Below are 23,899 nucleotides of genomic sequence, written 5' to 3' on the forward strand. Positions count from 1 at the left end.
CGAGTACTCGATTAATCAATTACTTGTGCAACATGTTGTAATACTACCAATGTCAGTGCAAGAATGGATTTGGCGGCTTATATTTGAGTTTGGAGCTAAAATGTTAATCTCTAACAAAATACTTTTAAACTTTTATGAACATTATCTGTGTTAATCTGTATCTGTTTCACCGTTTCATGTTCCAGTGTCTCTATTGTTTCCTCAGGGACATTCCTCTGTCTCAAGAATCCCTTTAGATCGTCCATCCTGTAGACAAACATATGTCAGTTATGAAATTTAAGCCATCACCTAAATAACAAATTTAAAATCAAGTATTTTATTTAAATAACATCCAAAAGCACCCAGAGTAACTTTTTTTTAAACATGGAATGTAAACCTACGTTTTTGGATGGGCATCTTTTTAAAACAGTGCAAGTATATAAATGTTAGGTTAATTTTTCCAAGATGTACTGCTTGTCACATTGTTTTATTATTTATTTACATATCACATTGTAACAGTATACGTAAAACTAACTTTACCACAGTGTGCAAGCCCACATCCACAGTTAAAACGATCCCCAGTTGATTCATAACAGCTCGAACCCACAGGTACACACGCAGGTCTGAACACTTTCTTTCCAGCGCTCATACGCACGCACACACACGTTACTCCAATAAACCTCCGTTAGTAGGTCTAAAGTGACGCTTTCGAATCCGTAACGGAGACTTTGTACGCAAGACCCTAGGTGAAGAACTAAAAACAGCGCGCAATGAGGTTCACCCCCTGAATCCCTGGCGTAAGAACGTAGCTATACTCACAAGAGCGTTTTAGGAATTAAAACCTGAAAATGTCTTGAGGTGTAAAAACTGTGGTATTATAAACGAGATTATTATATATTTATTTTAATAATGCACACCTCGCTTGTGGTGTGAAACCGATTCGCGAGTCAACACACTTGCCCAGCACTTACATCGCGCTAAATTGTTGTTATTTGCAAACCTCTTGCTATAAAACTATACTTACTTTCAAGAGTTGTGCTGTTGTCATTTGTGTGATCCGTCTCAATCTGAAACGCACAATTCGTCTAACTGAGCACATTGCGCATGCGCACAGTAAGTCATTATTATGAGAAAGCTTTTCATTATTACGAGATACTAAGTCATTATTATGAGAAAGTTTCTCATTATTATGAGATACTAAGTCATTATTATGAGATATTAAGTCATTATTACGAGATACTAAGTCATTATTACGAGATACTAAGTCATTATTATGAGATACTAAGTCATTATTATGAGAAAGTTTCTCATTACGAGATACTAAGTCATTATTACGAGATATTAAGTAATTATTATGAGATACTAAGTCATTATTATGAGAAAGTTTCTCATTATTACGAGATACTAAGTCATTATTATGAGATACTAAGTCATTATTATGAGAAAGTTTCTCATTATTATGAGATACTAAGTCATTATTATGAGATACTAAGTCATTATTACGAGATACTAAGTCATTATTACGAGATACTAAGTCATTATTATGAGATACTAAGTCATTTTTATGAGAAAGTTTCTCATAATAATGACTTAGTATCTCATTATATTGACTTACAAAATCACCTTTTTTTATTTAACTGTGGCGGAAACCGGCTTCCATAGCAAAGTCATAGCAAGTTATAGTTAATTTTTTTTTACATTGCTGAAAGATTATGAAGATAATTTGTTCACAATATGAACAAAAACATATACAGTAAATGGGGTCAACATTGATTTCAGTTTGAATTAAAAAATTGGCTAAAATTCCAAATGAAAGGACCAAATCCAATGTACAAAATTTCCATACACCTAAATGCCCTCCTAATCAGCCACATAAACACCACACCTCTGTATGCGCATGCATATCCACTAAGAGCAGAAATAAGTGTGTCTGAGCTGCATGCTGCACTGCTGTTCAGAGAAGTACATGAACTACTAGTGCATACTTGTGCAGAGCTAGGGAACAGAGGCTTAGACCTGAAAATGTCTTGAGGTGTAACAACTGTGGTATTATAAACGAGATTATTATATATTTAATTTAATAATGCGCACCTCGCTTGTGGTGCGTCAGCTCTGCGTGGTTGAAACCAATTCGCGAGTCAACACACTTGCCCAGCACTTACATCGCGCTAAATTGTTGTTATTTGCAAACCTCTTGCTATAAAACTATACTTACTTTCAAAAGAGTTGTGCTGTTGTCATTTGTGTGATCTGTCTCAATCTGAAACGCACAATTCGTCTGACTGAGCACATTGCGCATGCGCACAGTAAGTCATTATTATGAGAAAGTTTCTCATTATTACGAGATACTAAGTCATTATTATGAGATACTAAGTCATTATTACGAGATACTAAGTCATTATTACGAGATACTAAGTCATTATTATGAGATACTAAGTCATTATTATGAGAAAGTTTCTCATTATTACGAGATACTAAGTCATTATTACGAGATACTAAGTCATTATTATGAGAAAGTTTCTCATTATTACGAGATACTAAGTCATTATTATGAGAAAGTTTCTCATTATTACGAGATACTAAGTCATTATTATGAGATACTAAGTCATTATTATGAGAAAGTTTCTCATTATTATGAGATACTAAGTCATTATTATGAGATACTAAGTCATTATTATGAGAAAGTTTCTCATAATAATGACTTAGTATCTCATTATATTGACTTACAAAATCACCGTTTTTTATTTAACTGTGGTGGAAACCGGCTTCCATACTTTGCGGCTGACATCGCCAAGACTTATTTTTCAATCTCTTTCCTCCAGTCATATAGAGACTAAAATCAAGTCCCTGCCAACGTTTTGTGCTTGTTAATGGTTTCACTCAGAAATACCTCCCTATAATGAAAGTGAAATATAGTTTCATGTTGTTTTCAACATTAGTTACTACAACAATAGATTATTTATTGTTTCATCACATAACACAGCTGCTCTACCTCTCATAGAACGCCAGACTGAACTGTGCAAAAAAATGCGCTCCCCCATAAAAGGTGCTCTTCACACATGCGCAGTAAAAGAAACATAACTTAACAATCTCCCTTTTTTCTTTAAAAAAAAAAACTGTTCAAGTTTAGAACATAAGCATTTGTTATAATTATAACAGGATAACAGGTTAACTTAAGTACCTCTGTTTAAATGACTAGACATTGACAAAACATAAGCAAATACATTCAGTGCTCAAGATAGCAAACACCTGTGCTGAGGGCTTTCAGAAGGCCAAGTGCAGATGCGCCTTTTTTTGTCAAGCAGTTAGCTAGCTGCTCTTTAGTGGCTGACCACAAGATCTGCTGAATAGTTCCAGAATGTATAAGCTCCTTCATACTACTGATTTCTAGACACAGCCTCTTTTCGGTTACAGATTTTGTCGATTTTAGAGCATCAAGATGAGAATGATTGTCTATTACACACACAATAGGCACATTGATGCATGAGCAGCCACCAGTGGTAATCTCAGAGTATAGTGTAGCGAGGAAAACTGCACTGTCAACTCCATCTGCAAGTGCCAAAGTCTCTCCCGCTAAGGTACTCCGTACAACTCTTCTGATCCGTTTTGACTGCCAAGATATAGGTGAAAATTTTCCATTTTCCCCCATAAGCATGATGAAATGACCACCCTGTGTGCCACCGTCCGGAAGATTTCCCATTGAGGAATCACTGTACACCACCAATTTAACCGAACTGTTTTCCCCTAAGTACTGGAACCTCAAGATGACCTCTTCTGATTTTAGTTTTCGGATAAGTTTATTTGCACAATGCAGGGTCTGAACAGTAGCATGCTTTGTGTTAGATGCCAACATGGATATGTCATATATAATGTCAGGTCGACTTTGCCATGACATTATATATCCATTTGTCCAATCTTTGATTTTAGCATGCCCATCTCAACATCTGTCAATGACGCCTCACGTTGTGTTGCTCTGGTGGGATCCACTGAGATGGGTTGCAGATTTTTTATATATGTTCCTTGTTGTACTTCTATTCCAATGTAGCTGAAACTGTCATGTTCTTCCCGTCCAACTTGAAAGGCAGCTTTCAACTGAGGAATGATATTTATGGAGAATGCATCTGTACCACTCCAAATAAAGTCATCCACATGTGACGCAAGAATCCCCGTCACCTTGCAGGAATCATCCACCCAGTAGAATACTGCTGGATCTACCTTTGACATGGTAGCTCCCAATTGTTGCATGGTGTCTTTTACTCTATTATACCAGAATAAAGCAGCATCTGTTAGGCCATAAACACATTTTTTCAACTTCCATATGGTTCCTTTGTTCTGCACTTCTTGTGGTGGGCGAATGTAATTATCTCTGGTTAACTCTTTACCTTGTAAAAAGGCTGCTTTAATGTCCATGGAGTTTAGCTGCCATTTATTTTGACATATTACTGCCATGATCATTTTAAGAGACTCTGAGGCACATGTAGGTGAGTCTTTGGGAAGGTCTTGAGTGTTAATTTCTTCAAAGCCTCTAGCCACTAGTCTGGCCTTATGTACAACTCCAGCAGTTGTTTCTTTAAGTGTGCACACCCGCCTCGTGGAGATGCACTTCTGGCCTTCATCTTTCACTTCTTCAAAGACGTTATTTCTCTTCCAGGTGCTAAGTTCTGTACTTTTTTCATGTATGAAGAGATCATCATGTACTATCAATATATCATCTTCATTATAGTCAGTGCTCAACTTAGCATGTTCGGATGGAATCACCTGAACATTGTCCATTTGTCCTAGATTGACTGATGCAGTTGTGCCAGCAGTTTCCTCAGGCTCACTGAACTGCAAATTGTACCAGTTTTTGTGTTTGCTGGTTGCCTTTCCTGCTCGGCCGAGAATTTTCCCAGTATGGATTTGTCCACTTTGATTATCTGTGTATTTAACTATTTGATCTTTTTTTAGGTTTAGACCTTCGCAGTTCGTGGATGAACAGGTTTGTGGCTTGTGGGATTGATAAAGACTATCACCTCCAGGTAGCACTGATGCAGAAAGTTCACTGACATCTTCAGCATTAAGGGGTTCATCATTTTCTGGTGTCATTTCCTCATTTTCACTTTCAGTGTCATTAAGATCTGCTGCTGGTGTTATTGTGGGATTGTCATATTTTTTTATTTGTTCCCTTTCTGTCTCCTCCAGGTTTGTTTGTGGGTCATCCACATTTCTTAGTCTAGACTGATGCACCCGAACATAGGTTCCACCATGCCTGACAAATACAACCACACTATCTTGGCTTATGACCACACCTGGACCTTTCCACTCATTACAATCTACTCGCTTATAATACACTTTGTCCCCCGTTTCATATCTGTCATCAACGGGACGCAGTTGCTTACGAAGGGATCTTCTAATTCTCTCTGAGCATTCGGCTTCTGTGAATGCTGTTCTCATTGCATGTAGTGTGGTGATTTGTTTAGCTATCCAACTACTCATACTTGTTTCTAGAGCTGGAGGCTTATTGGTGAGGACTGAGGGAAGATTCGGGTTCTGCCCAAACACTAACCGGTAGGGACTATAACCATGCACATTGTGCATGGAGTTCTTTGCCATTAGTGCCCAATCTAGAGCTGTCTTCCAGTCACAGTTGTTGTCCCTCTTCAGTTTCAGCAAAATTTCAGTTAGAGTCAGATTGTGCCTTTCAACAAGGCCATTGCTCCATGGACTGTACGCTGCCGTTGTTTTGATTTCAATGTTAAACTTTTCAGCCATGTCCTTCATTTCGTCATTATTAAATTCACCTCCATTATCACTAAACAATCTGCATGGGGGACCATGAACACTTATCCAGCAGTGAATAAAGTGCTTCACCATCTCTTTTGGGTTCTTTGTGGTGACGATACTCCCTGCACTGAAGCGTGTGAAATGGTCAATAGCATGCAAATACCATACTCCAGGCTCAAGCTCATGTAAGTCCACAGCCACAGTGTTAGCGTTCGTGTTCACTGTCATGTCCTCACCTGTGTCTTGTTTGTAATCATCCTGCCTTGTGTGTATATAACCCTGCCCGTTCCTCCATTACCTTGTCGTTTGTTGAATGTTGTTGATGTTCGCTTCTATGCCCGTGTTCCTAGTTCCAGTGTTCCAGCGTTTTTGTGATTTGCTTTCATTTTTACCCATCGTGGTTGTTTTGTTCAATAAACTCGCATTTGGATCCTCAACCTTTGTCTGCCTCCGTCCGCATTCATAACAGAACAAACGACCAAACATGGATCCAGCGGTTTTACAGGCCAACTGTAATGTTCTCAGCCTGATGCAGGGAGATCGTCCGGTCGAGGAGCACATCCGCGATTTTCTCGCAATTGCGAGTGCCTCCGACTTCCCTGATTCCTCCCTGGTCGTATTTTTCCGGGCTAACCTGAACAGTGCGCTCAAGGAGCGGTTTCCACCGGCAACGCGCGGCTGGACGCTCCGCGCGTTTGTGGAGGAGACCCTACTGGCCTGCGGTTCCTCGTTCAGCGTGGACATCGTCGAGGAGAACCCCGTAGCTCCTCCCAAAGTGGTAACCCTCCATTCGCCCGTGGTTCGTCCCTTCACATCTGCCAGCGAACCAACCTTCATGCCTGCCGTGATCAAGGAGCCAATGCTGCCAGCTTCATCCGCCCGGAGGAGGAGAAGAAAGGCTTCCGCTCCCCAGTTCACGCCTTCTACGGTCTGCGAGCCAGAGCCCACGCATGTCTGTGAGCCAGCGCCTGTAGCCTCCGATGTCAGTGAGTCAGCACCTGTAGCCTCCGATGTCAGTGAGCCAGCACCTGTAGCCTCCGATGTCAATGAGCCAGCGCCTGTAGCCTCCGATGTCAGTGAGTCAGCACCTGTAGCCTCCGATGTCTGTGAGCCAGCGCCTGTAGCCTCCGATGTCAGTGAGTCAGCACCTGTAGCCTCCGATGTCAGTGAGCCAGCGCCTGTAGCCTCCGATGTCAGTGAGTCAGCGCCTGTAGCCTCCGACAGCAGTGAACCTACGCCTGTAGCCTCCGACAGCAGTGAACCTACGCCTGTAGCCTCGACCGTCCCTGAGCCAGCGCCAGCAGCCATGACCATCCAAGAGCCAACGCCTCCCGAGCTTCCCAGAGCTCCGCCTCCGAGCTTCCCAGGGCTCCACCTCACGAGCCTCCCAAGGCTCCGCCTCCCGAGCCTCCCAGGGCTCCGCCTCCCGAGCCTCCCAGAGCTCCGCCTCCCGAGCTTTCCAGAGCTCAGCCTTCTGAGCTTTCCGAGCTTTCCAGAGCTCCGCCCTCCGAGCTTCCCTGAGCTCCGCCTCCCGAGCTTTCCAGAGCTCCGCCTCAAGAGCCTTCCAGGCCTCCGCCTCTCGGCCTCTGAGCCTCTCGAGCCTCCTACGGCGGCACCTCCCTCGGCGCCACCTCCCTCGGCTCCGCCGCCTGAGTCTCCTATGGCTCCGCCTCCTACGGCTCCGCCTCCCGAGCCTTCCAGGTCTCCGCCTCTAGAACCTCAGATGGTGCCACCTCCATCGGCTCCGCCTCCAGAGCCTTCCAGGTCTCCGCCTCTAGAGCCTTCTACGGTGCCACCTCCATCGGCTCCGCCTCCAGAGCCTTCCAGGTCTCCGCCTCTAGAGCCTCCTATGGCACCACCTCCATCGGCTCCGCCTCTAGAGCCTCCTACGGTGCCACCTCCATCGGCTCCGCCTCCAGATCCTTCCAGGTCTCCACCTCTAGAGCCTCCTATGGCGCCACCTCCATCGGATCCGCCTCTAGAGCCTCCTATGGCGCCTCCTCCCCGGTCCCCCAGACCTGTCCTTGCCCTGTGGCCAGCTCCCAGGCCACCTGACCCAGTCCCCGTCTTGTGCTCCCCTTGGACTGTCTGTCTGCCCCTTGTGCCCCCGTGGACTGCTCGCCTGCCCTCTGTGCCCCCTTGGACTGTCTGTCTGCCCCTTGTGCCCCCTTGGACTGCCTGTCTGCCCTCTGTGCCCCCCTTGGTCTACCTATCTGCCCCTTGTCCCCCCCTGGATTGTCTGGTGTCCCCTTGTGCTCTCCATGGTCTGCCAGTCCCCCCCTCATTCCTTGGACGATTCTGTTTTTTTTTTTTTTGTATGTTTGTTTTTAGGATCGTCTGGGATCCGATCCTTTGAGGGGGGGCTATGTCATGTATTACCCTGTCGTGTTTCACCTTGCTCCTTAGTTTTCACTTTTGTCCATTATTTAACTCAATAGTCTCCTTGTTAGCGTTCGTGTTCACTGTCATTGTTCTCACCTGTGTCTTGTTTGTAATCATCCTGCCTTGTGTGTATATAACCCTGCCCGTTCCTCCATTACCTTGTCGTTTGTTGAATGTTGTTGATGTTCGCTTCCATGCCCGTGTTCCTAGTTCCAGTGTTCCAGCGTTTTTGTGTTTTGCTTTCATTTTTACCCATCGTGGTTGTTTTGTTCAATAAACTCGCATTTGGATCCTCAACCTTTGTCTGCCTCCATCCGCATTCATAACAATTATAGGCTGATGCCATAGGCAAACCCACTACAGGCTTATGTTTTGGATTGCTGTATCTGTTACATGTATCACAGTTTTTAACAAAGTTTTTGAGAATTGTGTTGCTTTCATCATCGTGATTACCTGAGCAGGCCAGTAATTTTTGCAGTCTATCAGCTGAAGCATGTCCAAATTGTCTGTGTAATTTCAATAGGACTGTCTCTTTTTCTTTTGTTGTCATGTTTTCTGTCACAGCAAGAATTTCATTTTCATTTTGTGTCTTGTTCTCACTTGTCTCCTTTTCATCTGGATGACTGTCTTCTCTCAAATTCACACAGTAATGTCCTGAAGATGTTAGTTCAAGTTTAACAGGTTGTTAACATCGTTGCTTTGTCACGTGCAATGTCCAGAACTGCACTTGCTCTTTTCAATGAAGTCTTGCTTAAAAGCATTGGTATTTCTGCAGGAACAACTTCTGTCTCTATTTTGCACCGGGTATGTCCTATCCTTGCTGGAATGGTAACTTTCCTTGTGGAATAAACAACTTTGCCATCACCAAATCTGAAACGTCTTGCACTTTGTTTGTCATCTATTTTTAGTAACTCACTCTGTGGCAGCCCACTTGTGTAATCTTCAAGCCATTTTTCTCCACACACAGTTCTTGTACAGGCTGTGTCAATCACAGCTGATCCTAAAGCCTCCACCATGAAAATTTCTGTGTTAGACAAAGATTCATTTGAAAACAAAGTGATGTTACATTCTTCAACCTCATCTTTTAGTCCTTCATCTTTTGTCAGTCTTACATTTTCCTTTTTATTTGGACAGTCCTTTGCCCAGTGATACGTGCTTTGGCAAATTGCACATTTCGTTCTTCTTCCATATTTATCAAGAGGGTTTGTGCCTTGAGCTATGGTTTGGGGTTGTTGTGTAATGTTAGACTTGTGTCCCCGTTTTCCTGAATATCTCGTTTAATAGGCAGTGTCACCATCTGTGTTTTGCAGTACACTGCCGCCCTCTCGTGGTGAAGTAACGTTATCTCCAAAAATTCTTTTCAAGGCTGATTTCATATCAGTGAAAGAAACGCTAGAGCAAGCTGTAAGTGCTAATTGTTTATCTTTAACAGTAAGTCCGGCAGTATCAAGTAGCTTAAAGGCTAGTACGGCAGCAGGAAGCTCCATTTTGAACTTACGTAGCCTGTTGTATCGACGTTCGAACTCGACGATGTATTCCACCATAGAAACACCGCTCTCTCTAGTGATCCGGTCAAACTCCGTGTACGCCTCGTACTGCCGATCTTTTTCTTCTTTTAAAAATACAGAGTTCAATTTCGCTATGAGTGTTTGCATTCCCGTGTCATTATTCAAATCCTCAGCGGAAATTTCCAGAGTCCCTTGCTCTCCCCGTTAGTGACAGAGTAACTGCCAAGGCTTGCTTTTTCTTTTCCAGGTCAGTAACACGTCTCCAAATTTCAATCTCATTTTTCCAACTTTCATAAGCCGTCTTCTCGTCAAACGGTGGAGGATTTTTGTAACTTCCAGCAGCAGCCATCCTCTGCTACCAATGTTAATTCAATAACTACAACAGTTATCAGACAATAGATTATTTATTGTTTCATCACATAACACATCTGCTCTACCTCTCATAGAACGCCAGACTGAACTCTGCAAAAAAACGCGCTCCCCCATAAAAGGTGCTCTTCACACATGCGCAGTAAAAGAAACATAACTTAACACATGATACCTACACACTTGCTAATTTTAACACTATTTTAATCTATGGAAAAATAGATTTGTATTGCATTTTTAGCTAAAAAATTATTTATTAACATTCAAATATGTGTAAAATGATTTGCTCAAATAATTGCTCTTGTGTGCTTATGTAATCTGAACTGTGAAAAGGTGACGTTAGTGAGGTTTGCTAAATAATATTAGTTGTTTTATTGTGGTGTTGATATCATATCAATGTTTTGATGTCTTTACACTCAGTTTATAAATTTGCTTCCAGAGAATTTAAAATGCACATAATTTTGCATGTTAAGACACGTTTATTTGAACTTTCAGGTCAGTATGGTGATCCTCCTCAGGGCATGCCTGGTTATGTAGCTGGTGGCATGCCTCCTTTCGGACAGAGCGCCCCAATGGTGCCCTCATACCGAGCTGGCCCACCTGGGCCCCCATGTGCATAAGGCCACCTGTAATGTCTCCAGGCAGCCGATACTGAAAAGGCACTTTCATCTCACTAGGTTTGGAGGTTAAACCTTTTCTCATCGTGCTTTTAATGTAGCCAAACCAATGAGCGCTAAACCCACTGCTGAAGAAAAACTACATACTGGACATTTGATATGTATCACTTCTCGTGCGTTTTGTTGTGAGATATAGTTTGGAGACCAGACAGAGTTGTCAGGGATTCTTCCTAATGAAATGTTTTGTAATGCATGACCCCCTGTCACCAATCCCTCATGTAATGTGCAAACAACAGCAACTTCTAGATGCTCTATTATATACAGACAGTTGTGTAATGTGAACAGTACAGCAATTCGATGACTTTGCATGTCGTATAGTGTGTGGGTGGCATAAGGGTTTTCTTAAAGGGGCCACTTATTTTATTTTTATTATTATTTTACCTGAGGTCCACTTTTAATGTTAGTGAAGTTTGTTTTGCACCAAACAGTCATAACTGAATCATATATAATAATTTTCCACCCTGTCTCTGGCCCTCTGTCTGAAATGCTCAATTTTAAGCTCTCTGGCCCTTTAAGACTTCAATGTAAACGCCCACTATTTTGATTGGCTAATATCATGCAGCCCTTTCAATACACCCCTATTTGATAGTCAGTCTGATAAAAATTAACAAACTCCACAAAACATTATAAAATTATTTTTCAACATACACCCAAAACATTTCATCTGAATGGATCAAACTGTTCTCTTAAGCACAGCATAAAATATCAAACAGTCATGACATTTAAAAAAAAAAAAAAAACAATATTTGTGAATAAAATTTGTTACAGTTTATCATCCAGTAGTCCAATTTTAACTGCCCATTTTTCAATAACAAAGCTTGAATCATATTGTAACCATTTTACAAGCAATCCATGCTGAAATGTTCTAAATACACAAAGAACAATCCATGGTAAATGTTGGGGTGCTTCAATTAGTTTCAACAGGCCAAAGCAGAGACACTGGTCTTCACATCTCACATATTCCTGGATTATTTACACACAGGACTACATGTGTTTCAGTCAATGGCATCAGCAGAATGAGACGCTTTTTTAAAAGTTGTATCTCTCTTAAAACACTGCGCTCATCGCCAGAAACGCATCAAAATGATCAGACTTTCATGTAATGCATGCTTACAAAAGACCTTCAAAAATGGCACTGATGGGTGCAAAAACAGTCCAGGACACATTCAAAATTGTACATCAGCAAGACACATGAAACGCAATGGGGGATCCTTTTTTGAGTTATAACTTGACATTGTGTCTTTTAAAAGCAGCCCTAGATGTATGATAATTGTCAAAGCAGTGCACGTTTATGTAGAAAAACATTTCAAACCAGATAGGCACATGAAAGTTTCCTCAATAAATCCACTTTGGATGAATCTCTCATGACAGGCCCATCTCTCTCCTCTTCATCTCTGTGCAATGGGTGGAATGATGAAACAGGTGTTGTCTTGCTGAAGAGGCAGTCATATACAGATGTATTTGGTCATTGTGATATCACAAGTTCCACAAATTCCAAACGAGACCTGTTTGCAGCTTGGTTTAAATTAATTATCTTTCTATTAATGAAGAGGTTTTCAGTTCAGAATCTTACAGTATGCTTTCATAGTACAGACACCTCATACAGTGCATTCATTAAGTATTCTGACCACTTCATTTTTTCAAATTTTTTATGTTGCTTCCTTATGATCAAATGCTTTAAAAAAAAAAAAAAAAAATCACATTCTGTACTCCATACCCCATAATGACAAAGCAAAAAACAGATTTAATCTAACTTTGCAAATTTATAAAAGAAAACTGAGATCACATTGGCAAGTATTCAGATCCTGGTCTTGGTACTTAAATGAAGCACCTTTAAGCAGCAATTACAGCCTCAAGTCTTTTTGGGTATGATGCGACAAGCTTTGAACACCTGGATTTGGGGATTTTCTGCCATTCTTCTCTGCAGATCCTCTCAAGCTCTGTCAGGTTGGATGGGGACTGTCAGTGGACAGCAATTTTCAGGTACAGAGATGTTCAATTGGGTTCAAGTCTGGGCTCTGGCTGGGCCAGTCAAGGACATTCACAGAGTTGTCCCTAAGCCACTCTTGCATTGTCTTGCCTGTGTGCTTAGGGTCATTGTCCCGTTGGAAGGTGAACCTTCAGCCCAGTCTGAGGTCCTGAGCGCTCTGGACCAGGTTTTCGTTTAGTATATCTCTGTATTTTGGTGCATTCAGCTTTCCTTAAACCCTGACCAGTCCCCTAGTTCCTGCTGCTGAAAAACACCCCAACAGCATGATGCCACCACCACCATGCGTCACTGTGTCTTGCACTGAGGAGAGGCTTCCGTCTGGCCTCTCTGCCATAAAGCCTAGAATGGTGGAGTGTTGCAGTGATGCTTGTCCTTTTGCAAGATTCTCCCATCTCCACACATGATTTCTGGAGCTCAAGCAAAATAACCATCGGATTCTTGGTCACCTCTCTTACCAAGGCCCTTCTCCCCCGATTGCTCAGTTTTGCCAGGCCTAGTAAGATTTTTGGATGTTCCAAGCTTCCATTTAAGAATTATGGATGACACTGTGCTCTTTGGTTTTGTAGCCTTCCACAGATCTGTGCCTCGACACAATCCTGTCTCTGACCACTGCAGACGGTTCCTTTTGACCTTATGGCTTGGTTTTTGCTCTGATATGCGTTTTCAGCTGAGACCTTAAGTAGACACGTGTGCCTTTCCAAATTAATGTCCAATTAATTGAATTATATTGTAGAAATATCTCAAAGATGATCCAAAGAAATTGGATGCACCTGTCCTAAATTTCAAGTGTCAATGTGATATTTCACTTTTTTTATTTTTAATACATTTATTTTAAAAATCTGTTTTTGCTTTGTCATTATGGGGAGTGTAGATTGATGTGGAATTTTTTTTCTCCCATGCATTTTAACATAAGGCTGCAACATAACAAAATGTGAAAAGAAAATGAACGGGTCTGAATATTTTATGAATGTACTGTATGTCAAAAGATCAAGGAAAAGTGTATTCCTAATGCCATGTCCCCTTTAAAGTGATTCACCCAAAAATAAAAATTCTCTCATTATTTTCTTACCCTCATGCCATCCCAGATGTGTATGACTTTCTTCTGGTGAACACAAACTAAGATTTTTAGAAATATATTTCAGCTCTGTTGGTCCTCACAATGCAAGTGATTTATATTAAAAAAATTTGTAGGTCCAAAAAGCATATAATAGCAATGTAAAAGTAATCTATACGACTCCAGTGGTTAAATCCATGTCTTCTTTTATGCTGCATTTTGGAGCTTCAAAATGTTGGTACCCATTCACTTGCATTATATGGACCTACAGAGCTGAGAAATTCTTCTAAAAATATTTGTGTTCAGCAGAAGAAATTAAGTCATACGCATCTGTGATGACAAGATGGTGAGAAAATGATATGAGAATTTTCATTTTGGGGTGAACTATCCCTTTAAGGATTTTGTTGCATCTAGCTGCTAATGGACTTGCATTTGAAAAAATTAGATTTATCCAATATACAAGGAAAAAATATTCTTCTAGGGTACTTGCAGAATATTTATCTGTTGGTACATTTTGTGAATCAGTTGCCATTACAAAGATAATTTGAGTAGCTGTTTTAAGACCCATCATATGAGATGACATAATTTAAACATTGAAAATATAAACTTGAGATTGGGTCAGAAACTTGTTCCTTCTGTCTGCAGTTGCTGGTTAAAGCATACACTCACTGGGCACATTATTAGGAACACCTTTATACCTACTAATTAATGTGATTTATCTAATCAGTAACCATGTGTTAGCAGTACAATAATCATTGAGATATGGGTCAGGAGCTTCATTTAATGTTCACATCAACTATCAGAATGGGGGAAATTTATTTTGACTTGATTGTTGATGCCAGACAGGCTGGTTTAAGTATTTCTGTAACTGTTGTTCTCCTGGGATTTTCATAACAGGCTCTAGAGTTTATTCGGAATGGTGCCAAAAACATCCAGTGAGCAGCAGTTCTGTGGATGGAAACACCTTGCTGATCAGAAAGGTCAATGGAGAATGGCAAGAGTGGTTCGAGCTGAAAGAAATGCTATGGTAACTCGGATAACCGCTCTGTAAAATTGTAGAAAGCAGAATAGCATCTCGGAATGCACAACATGTGGAACCTTGAGGTGTATGGGTTACAACAGCAGAAGACCACGCCAGGCTGTTTATTGGGATCATTGTGTTTCTAATAAAGGGCTCAGTGAGTGAATAAGATCGGAGAGGGAATGCTCCAGTTAGGATGCTTGTTTGTTATGCTTTAGCCTATTTTTTTAATTTTTTGCCATAAAACTTGTCTGATCCATCCAGCAGCCCTCCTTTTAACTCGGACATGCTGTGATTTTGCTGTTGTGTGAAGAATCTTGGGTAAAATGTTGTTTTTCACCTATGAAAACTATAACTGTTTTGTTAATTGATGAAAGTCATAATAGTCTTTTTTTAATGATCCAGTCCTACATTTGTTTATTACTAAACCATACCAAGGTGACTCAATGTGTCCGAAGGAAAATGTAAGTGATTTTCATAACAGTTTCGAAATTATTGTAAACTTGTGACATAGCTCAATAGCTTCCTTTTCCTCTTTAAAGGGCCCCAAACCCCACGCCCCTTCAAGGTGTAGTCAAAACTTTGTGCTCGTTATTTTCATGCAAGATGATGTCTTGGTTACATAGTTTGACGTTTCAGTCTTACTGCGCTCACTTTTTAATTTTCTTCAATGATGTTAGGCTTGAAGTATACTCTGGTTAATCTGTTGTTTCTTGTCATCAACTCTGTAACAGGTAAGTTCTTTTTATATTTATATATACCAGTTTTAACAAAGATTTGCTGGCCAATTTATACATCGATGTAAAAATATTTCAGCATTGGGAAAACATTTTGCAGAAATTTTTGTCCATGATATATTGTAGTCAGACATGTACATGCAGGAATTTCATTGCGTTTTTATTATTTTAGAAGCTTAAAGTAGTTATTTTCAGAAAATGTGCAAGTGTTTTGCAATGCATGTGATTCATCTGCAATAACGTGACTAACTTTGAGCCATTTCGTCTCAGCGCATGTGGATTTAATTTATATCCCCAGAGTAAGAAATTCATCTGTTGACATTTCCTGTGAATCAGCAAAGAAAGAGGTAAACCTGTTTGCCTTTTCACTGAAACGTAAGTTGCTTCAGTCCAGACAAGTGCTGTATCTTTCTAAAGGCTTAACAGCGATCATCAATGAATCTGTGGACAAAGGTCGCATCACTGTCCATGATGAGTTGGATAACCATACAGTCCATCTAAGCATCTCAAACCTTCAAGGATGGGATACAGATGTGTATTACTGTGAATTCCACTATGGGGATCTTCCATTTGATACAAATATTCCTGGCACAATGGAGTTCTTTATCTATGTTGAAGACTTGTGTAGGTGACCCTTACAAGTACTACATAATGCTTTACTCATGTGATTTTGGTTTGTATTCTGTCTACCACATATTCAACTGACCTTCATCAAATAATATGTGTAATCTATTTAATTATCAGTATGTTAGCTAGCATCACCAAGCCCTGATAAACACATTAAGTACTGGGCCATTCAATCAACTACAAGACCCTGGCTCAATTTCTTGTTTTTAATCATTTATTTACTGGTAAAGTATGAACCGAAATGATAATAAAAGGCAAAATATGAAATGTCATGCACCTATATTTACTAAGTAAACATTATTTTGCAGAGGGGTTCAAAATGAAAATTCTCGCCAATGATTTTGGTGCAAAACTAGGTGAAAAAAAGGAAACCACTTTTATTTGGCATAAAATGCAACAAGGGTGAGGTCAACTGATTTTAGTAATACCTGCTAATCTCCATGTAAAATAGAATAAATATGCTGCCACCTTTCTACAGTTTTGTTTTTACCTGTAGGTTTGCTATAAAATCATAGCTACAAAATAATGGATTACTCTGTCAATTTTGATCCATGACATATATTATTTTGGTTTTCATTATTTGGTTATTTTTCCTCAGAAAAAGTATTGACAAAATAAAAACAAAAATCATCCAGGGGAATTTCTTAAATTTGGTCGATTAGACATGGAATAACCCTATAGTAATTGCTGCTATTTTCAGCAAGTATAGTTTGTAGGAGTGCATGCTTCAGAATTTTTCAATCGGCACACTTTGGTCCTTTTAAACTGGTTGGAAATAGTCTGTAACCGTTAATTTATTAAATATACAAGCCTTATACACTGGATTCACACTGCAAATCCCTTTGTGTAATACCTCAGTGTGGTATAAGAAAAAATATGTCTGTGAGTGAAAGCAGGTAGAGAATCTGAAGCTGTAAAAGTGAGAAATATCTCAAAAGTTGTGATTTAAACAGACCACTGAAGGATTTATCCATCCTACACAGGTCAATGCATATTATCTAGAAAAAATATTGTTCTTATTTAATTGCTGCAGAACTTTAATCAATTAAACATGAAAATGCAAAGAATTGCAATTAAAGATGACTAAGAAGACTGTTTTTTGGTCAACCTTTTATATACATAGTTTTCTCTGCATTTGCTCTCTTTTACTTACATTTATTCATTTGGCAGATTTTCCAAAAGCAACTTACAAAAGAGGAAAAAACAAGCAAATCATCTTCAGTGGTACGAAATGTGCCGTATTACAAAGTTTCACTAGCATCAAAATTGTATTCAAAACAGATTAAAGTGCAAATATTTTTTTTTGTTTGGAAAAGATGTTTTAAGTCATTTTTTGAAGACAGAGGGGGTCGGATTCACGGATGGAGTTGGGAAGGTCATTCCACCAATGTGGTAAGATGAAGCTGAAAATCCGGGAGAGTGTTTTGGTGCCTCTTTGTGTTGACAAGGCGACATTCCTTAGCTAACCGCAGGCTTCTAGTGGGTGTGTACCTCAACAGAATTTATTTTAGATATGCTGGAGCAGACCCAGTGACTGTTCTGTATGCCAGCATCAGAGCCTTGAATTTGATACATGCATCAACTGGCAGCCAGTGGAGATAGACTAGGAGTGGTGTAACATCCACTCTTTGTGGATCATTAAAGACCAGTTGTGCTGCTGCATTCTGGATCATTTGCAGGGGTCTAATTGCACATGCAGGGAGGCCTGCAATGAAAGCGTTACAGTAGTCCAGTCTTGTAATGATAAGTGACTGAACATGCAGTTGTGTGGCATGTTCAGATAGGAAGGGTCTTATCTTCCGGATATTGTAGAGTGTAAATCTACATGATCTTGCGGTCTTTGAGATGTAGTCTATTACCCCTAGATTTCTGACCATTTTGGAAGGCATTACTGTAGTTGCACTCAGCTGCACCGTGATGTTGTGTTCAACAGCAGGGTTGGCTAGAAAGACAAGGAGTTGCAGGGGGTGTCCCTTCATCCAGGACGAGATGTCTGCCAAACAGCCAGAGATTCTAGCAGTCGTTGGGCTGGAAAGACAAGTAGAGTTGCGTGTCATCGCCATAGCAGTGGTAAGAGAATCCATGTGCCTGAACAATGGGTCCCAGTGATGTTGTGTATATAGAGAATGGAAGTGGCCCAAGCACTGATCCCTGAGGTACCCCAGTAAGTAGCTGATACTTCATATCAGTTGTGTTTTATTAACTTTGTTTTAATATCCATTGTCTGGCCATATCTGTATAAGGCTGGAGAAATTATATTACTTTTCTAAATTGCACATCTGGCATGCACACTTACTAACGGAAAGATATTATGATGGTCAATTACTTGATTTAGCAAATCAACTGTGCACACATCTTTTTAAAAATGTATTCAAGATCACAGTTGTCACATGAGCGAGTTGTTCCAAGGGCTATATCTCAGTAGGTTTTGAGTCAAAGACCAATTACACAAATGTGCATCTTCCCAAGCAGTGATTTTGTATGTTGATTTCAAACACCTAATTCAAAACCCTCCACAATTAGAATAAATCTTGACCTAATTTTGTGTAGAATAATTCTATCCTTCTTAAGTAATATTCCAATATCCCATTTTTTGCTATAACTCTGGTAAACAAGTTAACATAAAGTCACACGCAAGTGTTGATAATAATTAAGTAATTTTAATCTAAATAATTAAGTGTTTTTAATGTTATTGTTGGCCAAATATTTTTTTGCAATTTAAAGGCAGGTTCCACTGTGACAGCTTACCCTTAAGTAAGCTATTAAATAGCATTTCAAAGGCCTGTTACCCCTGAAAGGGAACATATTCCCCTACTGTATCTATTTTCCTGGGCAATAACAGTGGAATTGTTCAATAGCTTTTTTGGTAGCGAAGACTTTAAGGGATACTCTCTGGCCAAAAGTATGTGGATGCCCTCTTCCAATTATCAGGTCTGTGCGGTATATAATAATTCCAGTAAAAACAATTAGCGTAATCTGACACCATACAGTGCCATTCTAGACAATTATTTGCTTCCAAATTTGTTGGAGGTTTGGTGAGGGCCTTTTCTGTTCCAGCATGACAATGCCCCATTTTCACAAAGTGTGGTTCATAAAGAAATGGTTCTTGTGTGGAAGAACTTGACTGGCCTGCACAGGGCTCAGTCCTGAACTACTATTAAAAATGTTTGGGATGAACTGGAACAGCCAAGGCTAAAGATATTTGTCCTCACAGAAATGACTGTAATCATTCTTTAGAAGGGGGTGTCCACATACTTTTGGCCATATAATGCATGTATAGTCAGGTCCATAAATATTGGGACATCGACACAATTCCTAATCAGGTGAACGGTGTAGGAATTACAACAGTTTGTATATGTGCCTCACACTTTTTAAGGGACCAAAAGTAATGGGACAGATTAACAATCATAAATCAAACTTTCACTTTTTATTACTTGGTTGCAAATCCTTTGCAGTCAATTACAGCCTGAAGTCTGGAACGCATAGACATCACCAGACGCTGGGTTTCATCCCTGGTGATGCTCTGCCAGGCCTCTACTACAACTGTCTTCAGTTCCTGCTTGTTCTTGGGGCACTTTCCCTTCGGTTTTGTCTTCAGCAAGTGAAATGCATGCTCAATCGGATTCAGGTCAGGTGATTGACTTGGCCATTGCATAACATTCCACTCCTTTCCCTTAAAAAACTCTTTGGTTGCTTTCGCAGTATGCTTCGGGTCATTGTCCATCTGTACTGTGAAGTGCCATCCAATGAGTTCTGAAGCATTTGGCTGAATATGAGCAGATAATATTGCCCGAAACACTTCAGAATTCATCCTGCTGCTTTTGTCAGCAGTCACATCATCAATAAATACAAGAGAACCAGTTCCATTGGCAGCTATACATGCCCATGCCATGACACTACCACCACTATGCTTCACTGATGAGGTGGTATGCTTTGGATCATGAGCAGTTCCTTTCCTTCTCCATACTCTTCTCTTCCCATCACTCTGGTACAAGTTGATCTTTGTCTCATCTGTCCATAGGATGTTGTTCCAGAACTGTGAAGGCTTTTTTAGATGTTGTTTGGCAAACTCTAATCTGGCCTTCCTGTTTTTGAGGCTCACCAATGGTTTACATCTTGTGGTGAACCCTCTGTATTCACTCTGGTGAAGTCTTCTCTTGATTGTTGACTTTGACACACATACACCTACCTCCTGGAAAGTGTTCTTGATCTGGCCAACTGTTGTGAAGGGTGTTTTTTTTTTTTTTTTCACCAGGGAAAGAATTCTTCGGTCATCCACCACAGTTGTTTTCCGTGGTCTTCCGGGTCTTTTGGTGTTGCTGAGCTCACTGGTGCGTTCTTTATTTTTAAGAATGTTCCAAACAGTTGATTTGGCCACACTTAATGTTTTTTCTATCTCTCTGATGGGTTTGTTTTGATTTTTCAGCCTAATGATGGCTTGCTTCACTGATAGTGACAGCTCTTTGGATCTCATATTGAGAGTTGACAGCAACAGATCCCAAATGCAAATAGCACACTTGAAATGAACTCTGGACCTTTTATCTGCTCCTTGTAAATGGGATAATGAGGGAATAACACACACCTGGCCATGGAACAGCTGAGCAGCCAATTGTCCCATTACTTTTGGTCCCTTAAAAAGTGGGAGGCACATATACAAACTGTTGTAATTCCTACACCGTTCACCTGATTTGGATGTAAATACCCTCAAATTAAAGCTGAAAGTTCGTTTCATTGTGGTGGTGTATAGAGCCAAAAAGATTAGAATTGTGTCGATGTCCCAATATTTATGGACCTGACTGTACATATACAGAAATTGACCCTGATATTCACTGGAGTAAAAAGTGTGACAACTAGCCTTGGTCTCCACTTCTTACGTGATAATATTATTGATTTTTACAGCTCGTGAGCCTTGCAGTTGTTCAGGGTACCTGTTACTGCTGTATGTGATCTCAGGAGCTGCATGTCTGCTGGCTGTTCTGGTGGTCACCCTCGTCACAGCTTATTGTGTAAGTATCTCTTTCTGTTTCACAATTGCTTTAAAATACAGTGCTTTTCAGTTCTGTTCAAATCAGGTATAGCTGTTGTAATTGTTATTTTGTTGATTAACAAACATGTTCACCCACTAGAGCCGCTAAGGTAAGAATGCACTCAGATGGGGTGTTGATGCAGTAAGAAAGTTTCGGCTAAAGTTAATTTCTTAAATTTCACAGTGTAATTATTTATTTGTAATATTGTTTGCACAAAATAGATATAATTTTTTTTAAACAGTTCAGAACTGTTGATCATGTATTTGAAATTATTTATATTTAAGCGATATCACTCACAACGGTGCTTTTGTTCCATATATCGGCACACTGTGATCCGGCTATAGGAATGAGACCACAGGTAATCACAGCTGTGCTGATATATGGACCAACAGCACAGGTGTGAGTGTGTTATTGCTTTTATTCAACAGTGCAACAAACATGTAAATAATAGTTAGTGGTATTTTGTTCCAAACTAATCAGTCAATGAGTCAATGACTGAAAGACTCATAACATTAAAGACACATATTGTTCACTGCCTACAGGCGAAAATATGCAATCTCCAGAAAATGAGCCATGAATCTAAATCCCCACCATTATTTTGAAAGCCATGTTATACAAGAAGCAGAGTGATACAAATAGTGAAGCATCCCAGGGCTGTTGGACTGTAGATCAGCACTCTTGGAACTTAGCTTGTCCAATTAAATCTAAGGACTGAAACTAACTTTTTTATAAAATTCTTTAACAAATTAAAATATTTATCTCAATCATTTGACCTTTATGAAAATATGTTTTTCAACTTCATGACCCAGATTTTACATTGTGGCAACCCAACAAAACAATAAAAAAAATGTTGTATCTTATTAATATAACCATTAACTGCAAAGGCCCTACAGTTTGAAGTTATTAACATGACATAGGCCAAAAATGTTTGACAATTTTGTAAATGCACAGTAAAAATGAAAAGTTACTCAAGGCACCATTTGGGATTCCTTAGCTGCCACACAGATTGAAGAGGATCTCCAGAGAGTTTCACCAGTGTGGCCATTGAGAAACCCTGTACCTTTTGTTATTTAAAGTGGCATGAAGAACAGCACAAATGTGATTGTTCAGCTTTACACAGAACAAACACTGGGCTAAATATTGTATTATTATTAGCCATTTTACAAAGTGACATGAATTTGCGCAAACATACCATGGAGTTTGAATGAATGCAGTGCATCTGATACAAACAACACTCCCTTTTTAATGTTGATAAGCCTATTTATTTAGCAAAGTTTAATATGCAGGATTATATGGTTTGTTGTATTTTATTATGTCCTCCACCCATTCTGAACAGATCTGCAACCCACCAAAACTGAACTACTGTTTTATGTTGTCTTTGAGACCATATATGGTACATCCAGCTACTTATTCACTGTTTCAGTTAACCCCTCCCTTCTACCAACTTCCTTTTACATACAGTGTAAATTGCCCAAAAGTAGAAAACCACAACCCACCGTTCCAGTATATGAAGAAATGGCTGGGGTGTGGCCAGCCAAAGGAAAAGCCACCAGCCGTCATGTAGATATCTCAAAACTGGAGGTGGCAAATGGCTCAGTGTTGGCCTTACTCGGCAAGGAAAACCTCTACGTGAAGTCTGATTCTATGAAATGTAGTGAATAAGGTTGTCACACTGAACTCACTCTTCTTGGGCTTTACTCATGGTGTGACCACTGCTAACCCACTGTGCATTACTAAATCATTGCTGGCAGATTTAACAGTTGAATGTTAGAAGAAAAATTTTCTTTTCATCTCTCGAGTTTTATACCTCCATAATAAAGTTACTCTTGAGACATTTTTATTACAACAAAAATAGAATGTGTCAGCAATTATGTCTGAATTTTTGTCTGTAGCACATCACTGTAACTTCCAGGTAGTCAAACATTTTGACAAGACATGATACAAAAGAAAGAATTTATTTAGGTGATGAGAATAAATTAATTTTCATCTTTACTCAACCTCATAAAGCCATTTGACTTTATTTCTTCTGTGGATCACTAAAGTTGATGCTAGGCTAAATATTAGCTACAGTAACCATTCATGTTCATAGCATCTTTCCGCACATTGAAAAAATGGTGACTGAGGCAAATATTTTGCAGAACATTTCCGGTGTTCTATGGAATAAAGTAAATCTTTATTTTGGGTAAACTGTACCCTTTAATTTCCCTAAAATGTGTGATTTTACAAAATACACTGTTGCAAGATCTGTTTATTGAAAAGTTTGTAATTGATGGAAACTGACAAGGGGAAAAGACTGTTCATATCATTCAAATATACTTCTATTGAGACTTTATGTATCACACTGAAGCATGCAAATTAAGTCCAGAAGATTCAGTGTTTTTACACCTTTACATTTACACAGACTGAAGCTGCAGCTTTCCTGGCTTGTATCTCACTTGATTATGGATAAAAAAAAATGTATTATTACCTTTATCATTCCATCTCACAGTGTGAGATAAAACTGTATGAATAAGCAAAACAAGTGTATTTTTTAGGTGTTTAACGAGTTGACAAGATATGAATGCTGTTTTCATTTACATCACATCAAATAAATATTCTTAGCAGTTTGTTTGTGTCTTTATTAAATAGCATTTCAAATTTAAAGCACATAACCAGGGTTTATAATCTTGTTTTAAATCTCAGCATTTTGGGATTTCCTTTAGTGAAAAATGTACACATGACAATAATTAAATAGAAGTATAAATATAGCAGCTATGTTTCTTCAGGAT

At 39.7% G+C, this 23,899-nt stretch overlaps 1 protein-coding gene across 1 annotated transcript; it reads left to right on the top strand.

Annotated features, from left to right (window-relative positions):
• Positions 1 to 15,351: 15,351 nt before the first annotated feature.
• Positions 15,352 to 23,729, top strand: LOC127646288 (uncharacterized). The gene is made up of 4 exons (XM_052129813.1): positions 15,352 to 15,474; positions 15,748 to 16,101; positions 21,004 to 21,110; positions 22,593 to 23,729. Exons 1-4 carry the CDS (start codon positions 15,411 to 15,413, stop codon positions 22,791 to 22,793), a joined length of 726 nt encoding a protein of 241 aa, XP_051985773.1. The 5' UTR covers positions 15,352 to 15,410; the 3' UTR covers positions 22,794 to 23,729.
• The last annotated feature ends 170 nt before the right edge of the window (positions 23,730 to 23,899 follow it).

The sequence above is a fragment of the Xyrauchen texanus genome, chromosome 7, assembly GCF_025860055.1.
Source record: "Xyrauchen texanus isolate HMW12.3.18 chromosome 7, RBS_HiC_50CHRs, whole genome shotgun sequence".
Lineage (NCBI taxonomy): Eukaryota > Metazoa > Chordata > Actinopteri > Cypriniformes > Catostomidae > Xyrauchen > Xyrauchen texanus.

Bases quoted from the DNA above. Each gene is read 5' to 3' on its own strand.
- LOC127646288 (XM_052129813.1), top strand. From the start codon at position 15,411: ATGATGTTAGGCTTGAAGTATACTCTGGTTAATCTGTTGTTTCTTGTC. The intron at 15,475-15,747 runs GTAAGTTCTTTT...ATTTCGTCTCAG, and splicing joins TGTCATCAACTCTGTAACAG to CGCATGTGGATTTAATTTAT. The intron at 21,111-22,592 runs GTAAGTATCTCT...TTTTACATACAG, and splicing joins CCCTCGTCACAGCTTATTGT to TGTAAATTGCCCAAAAGTAG.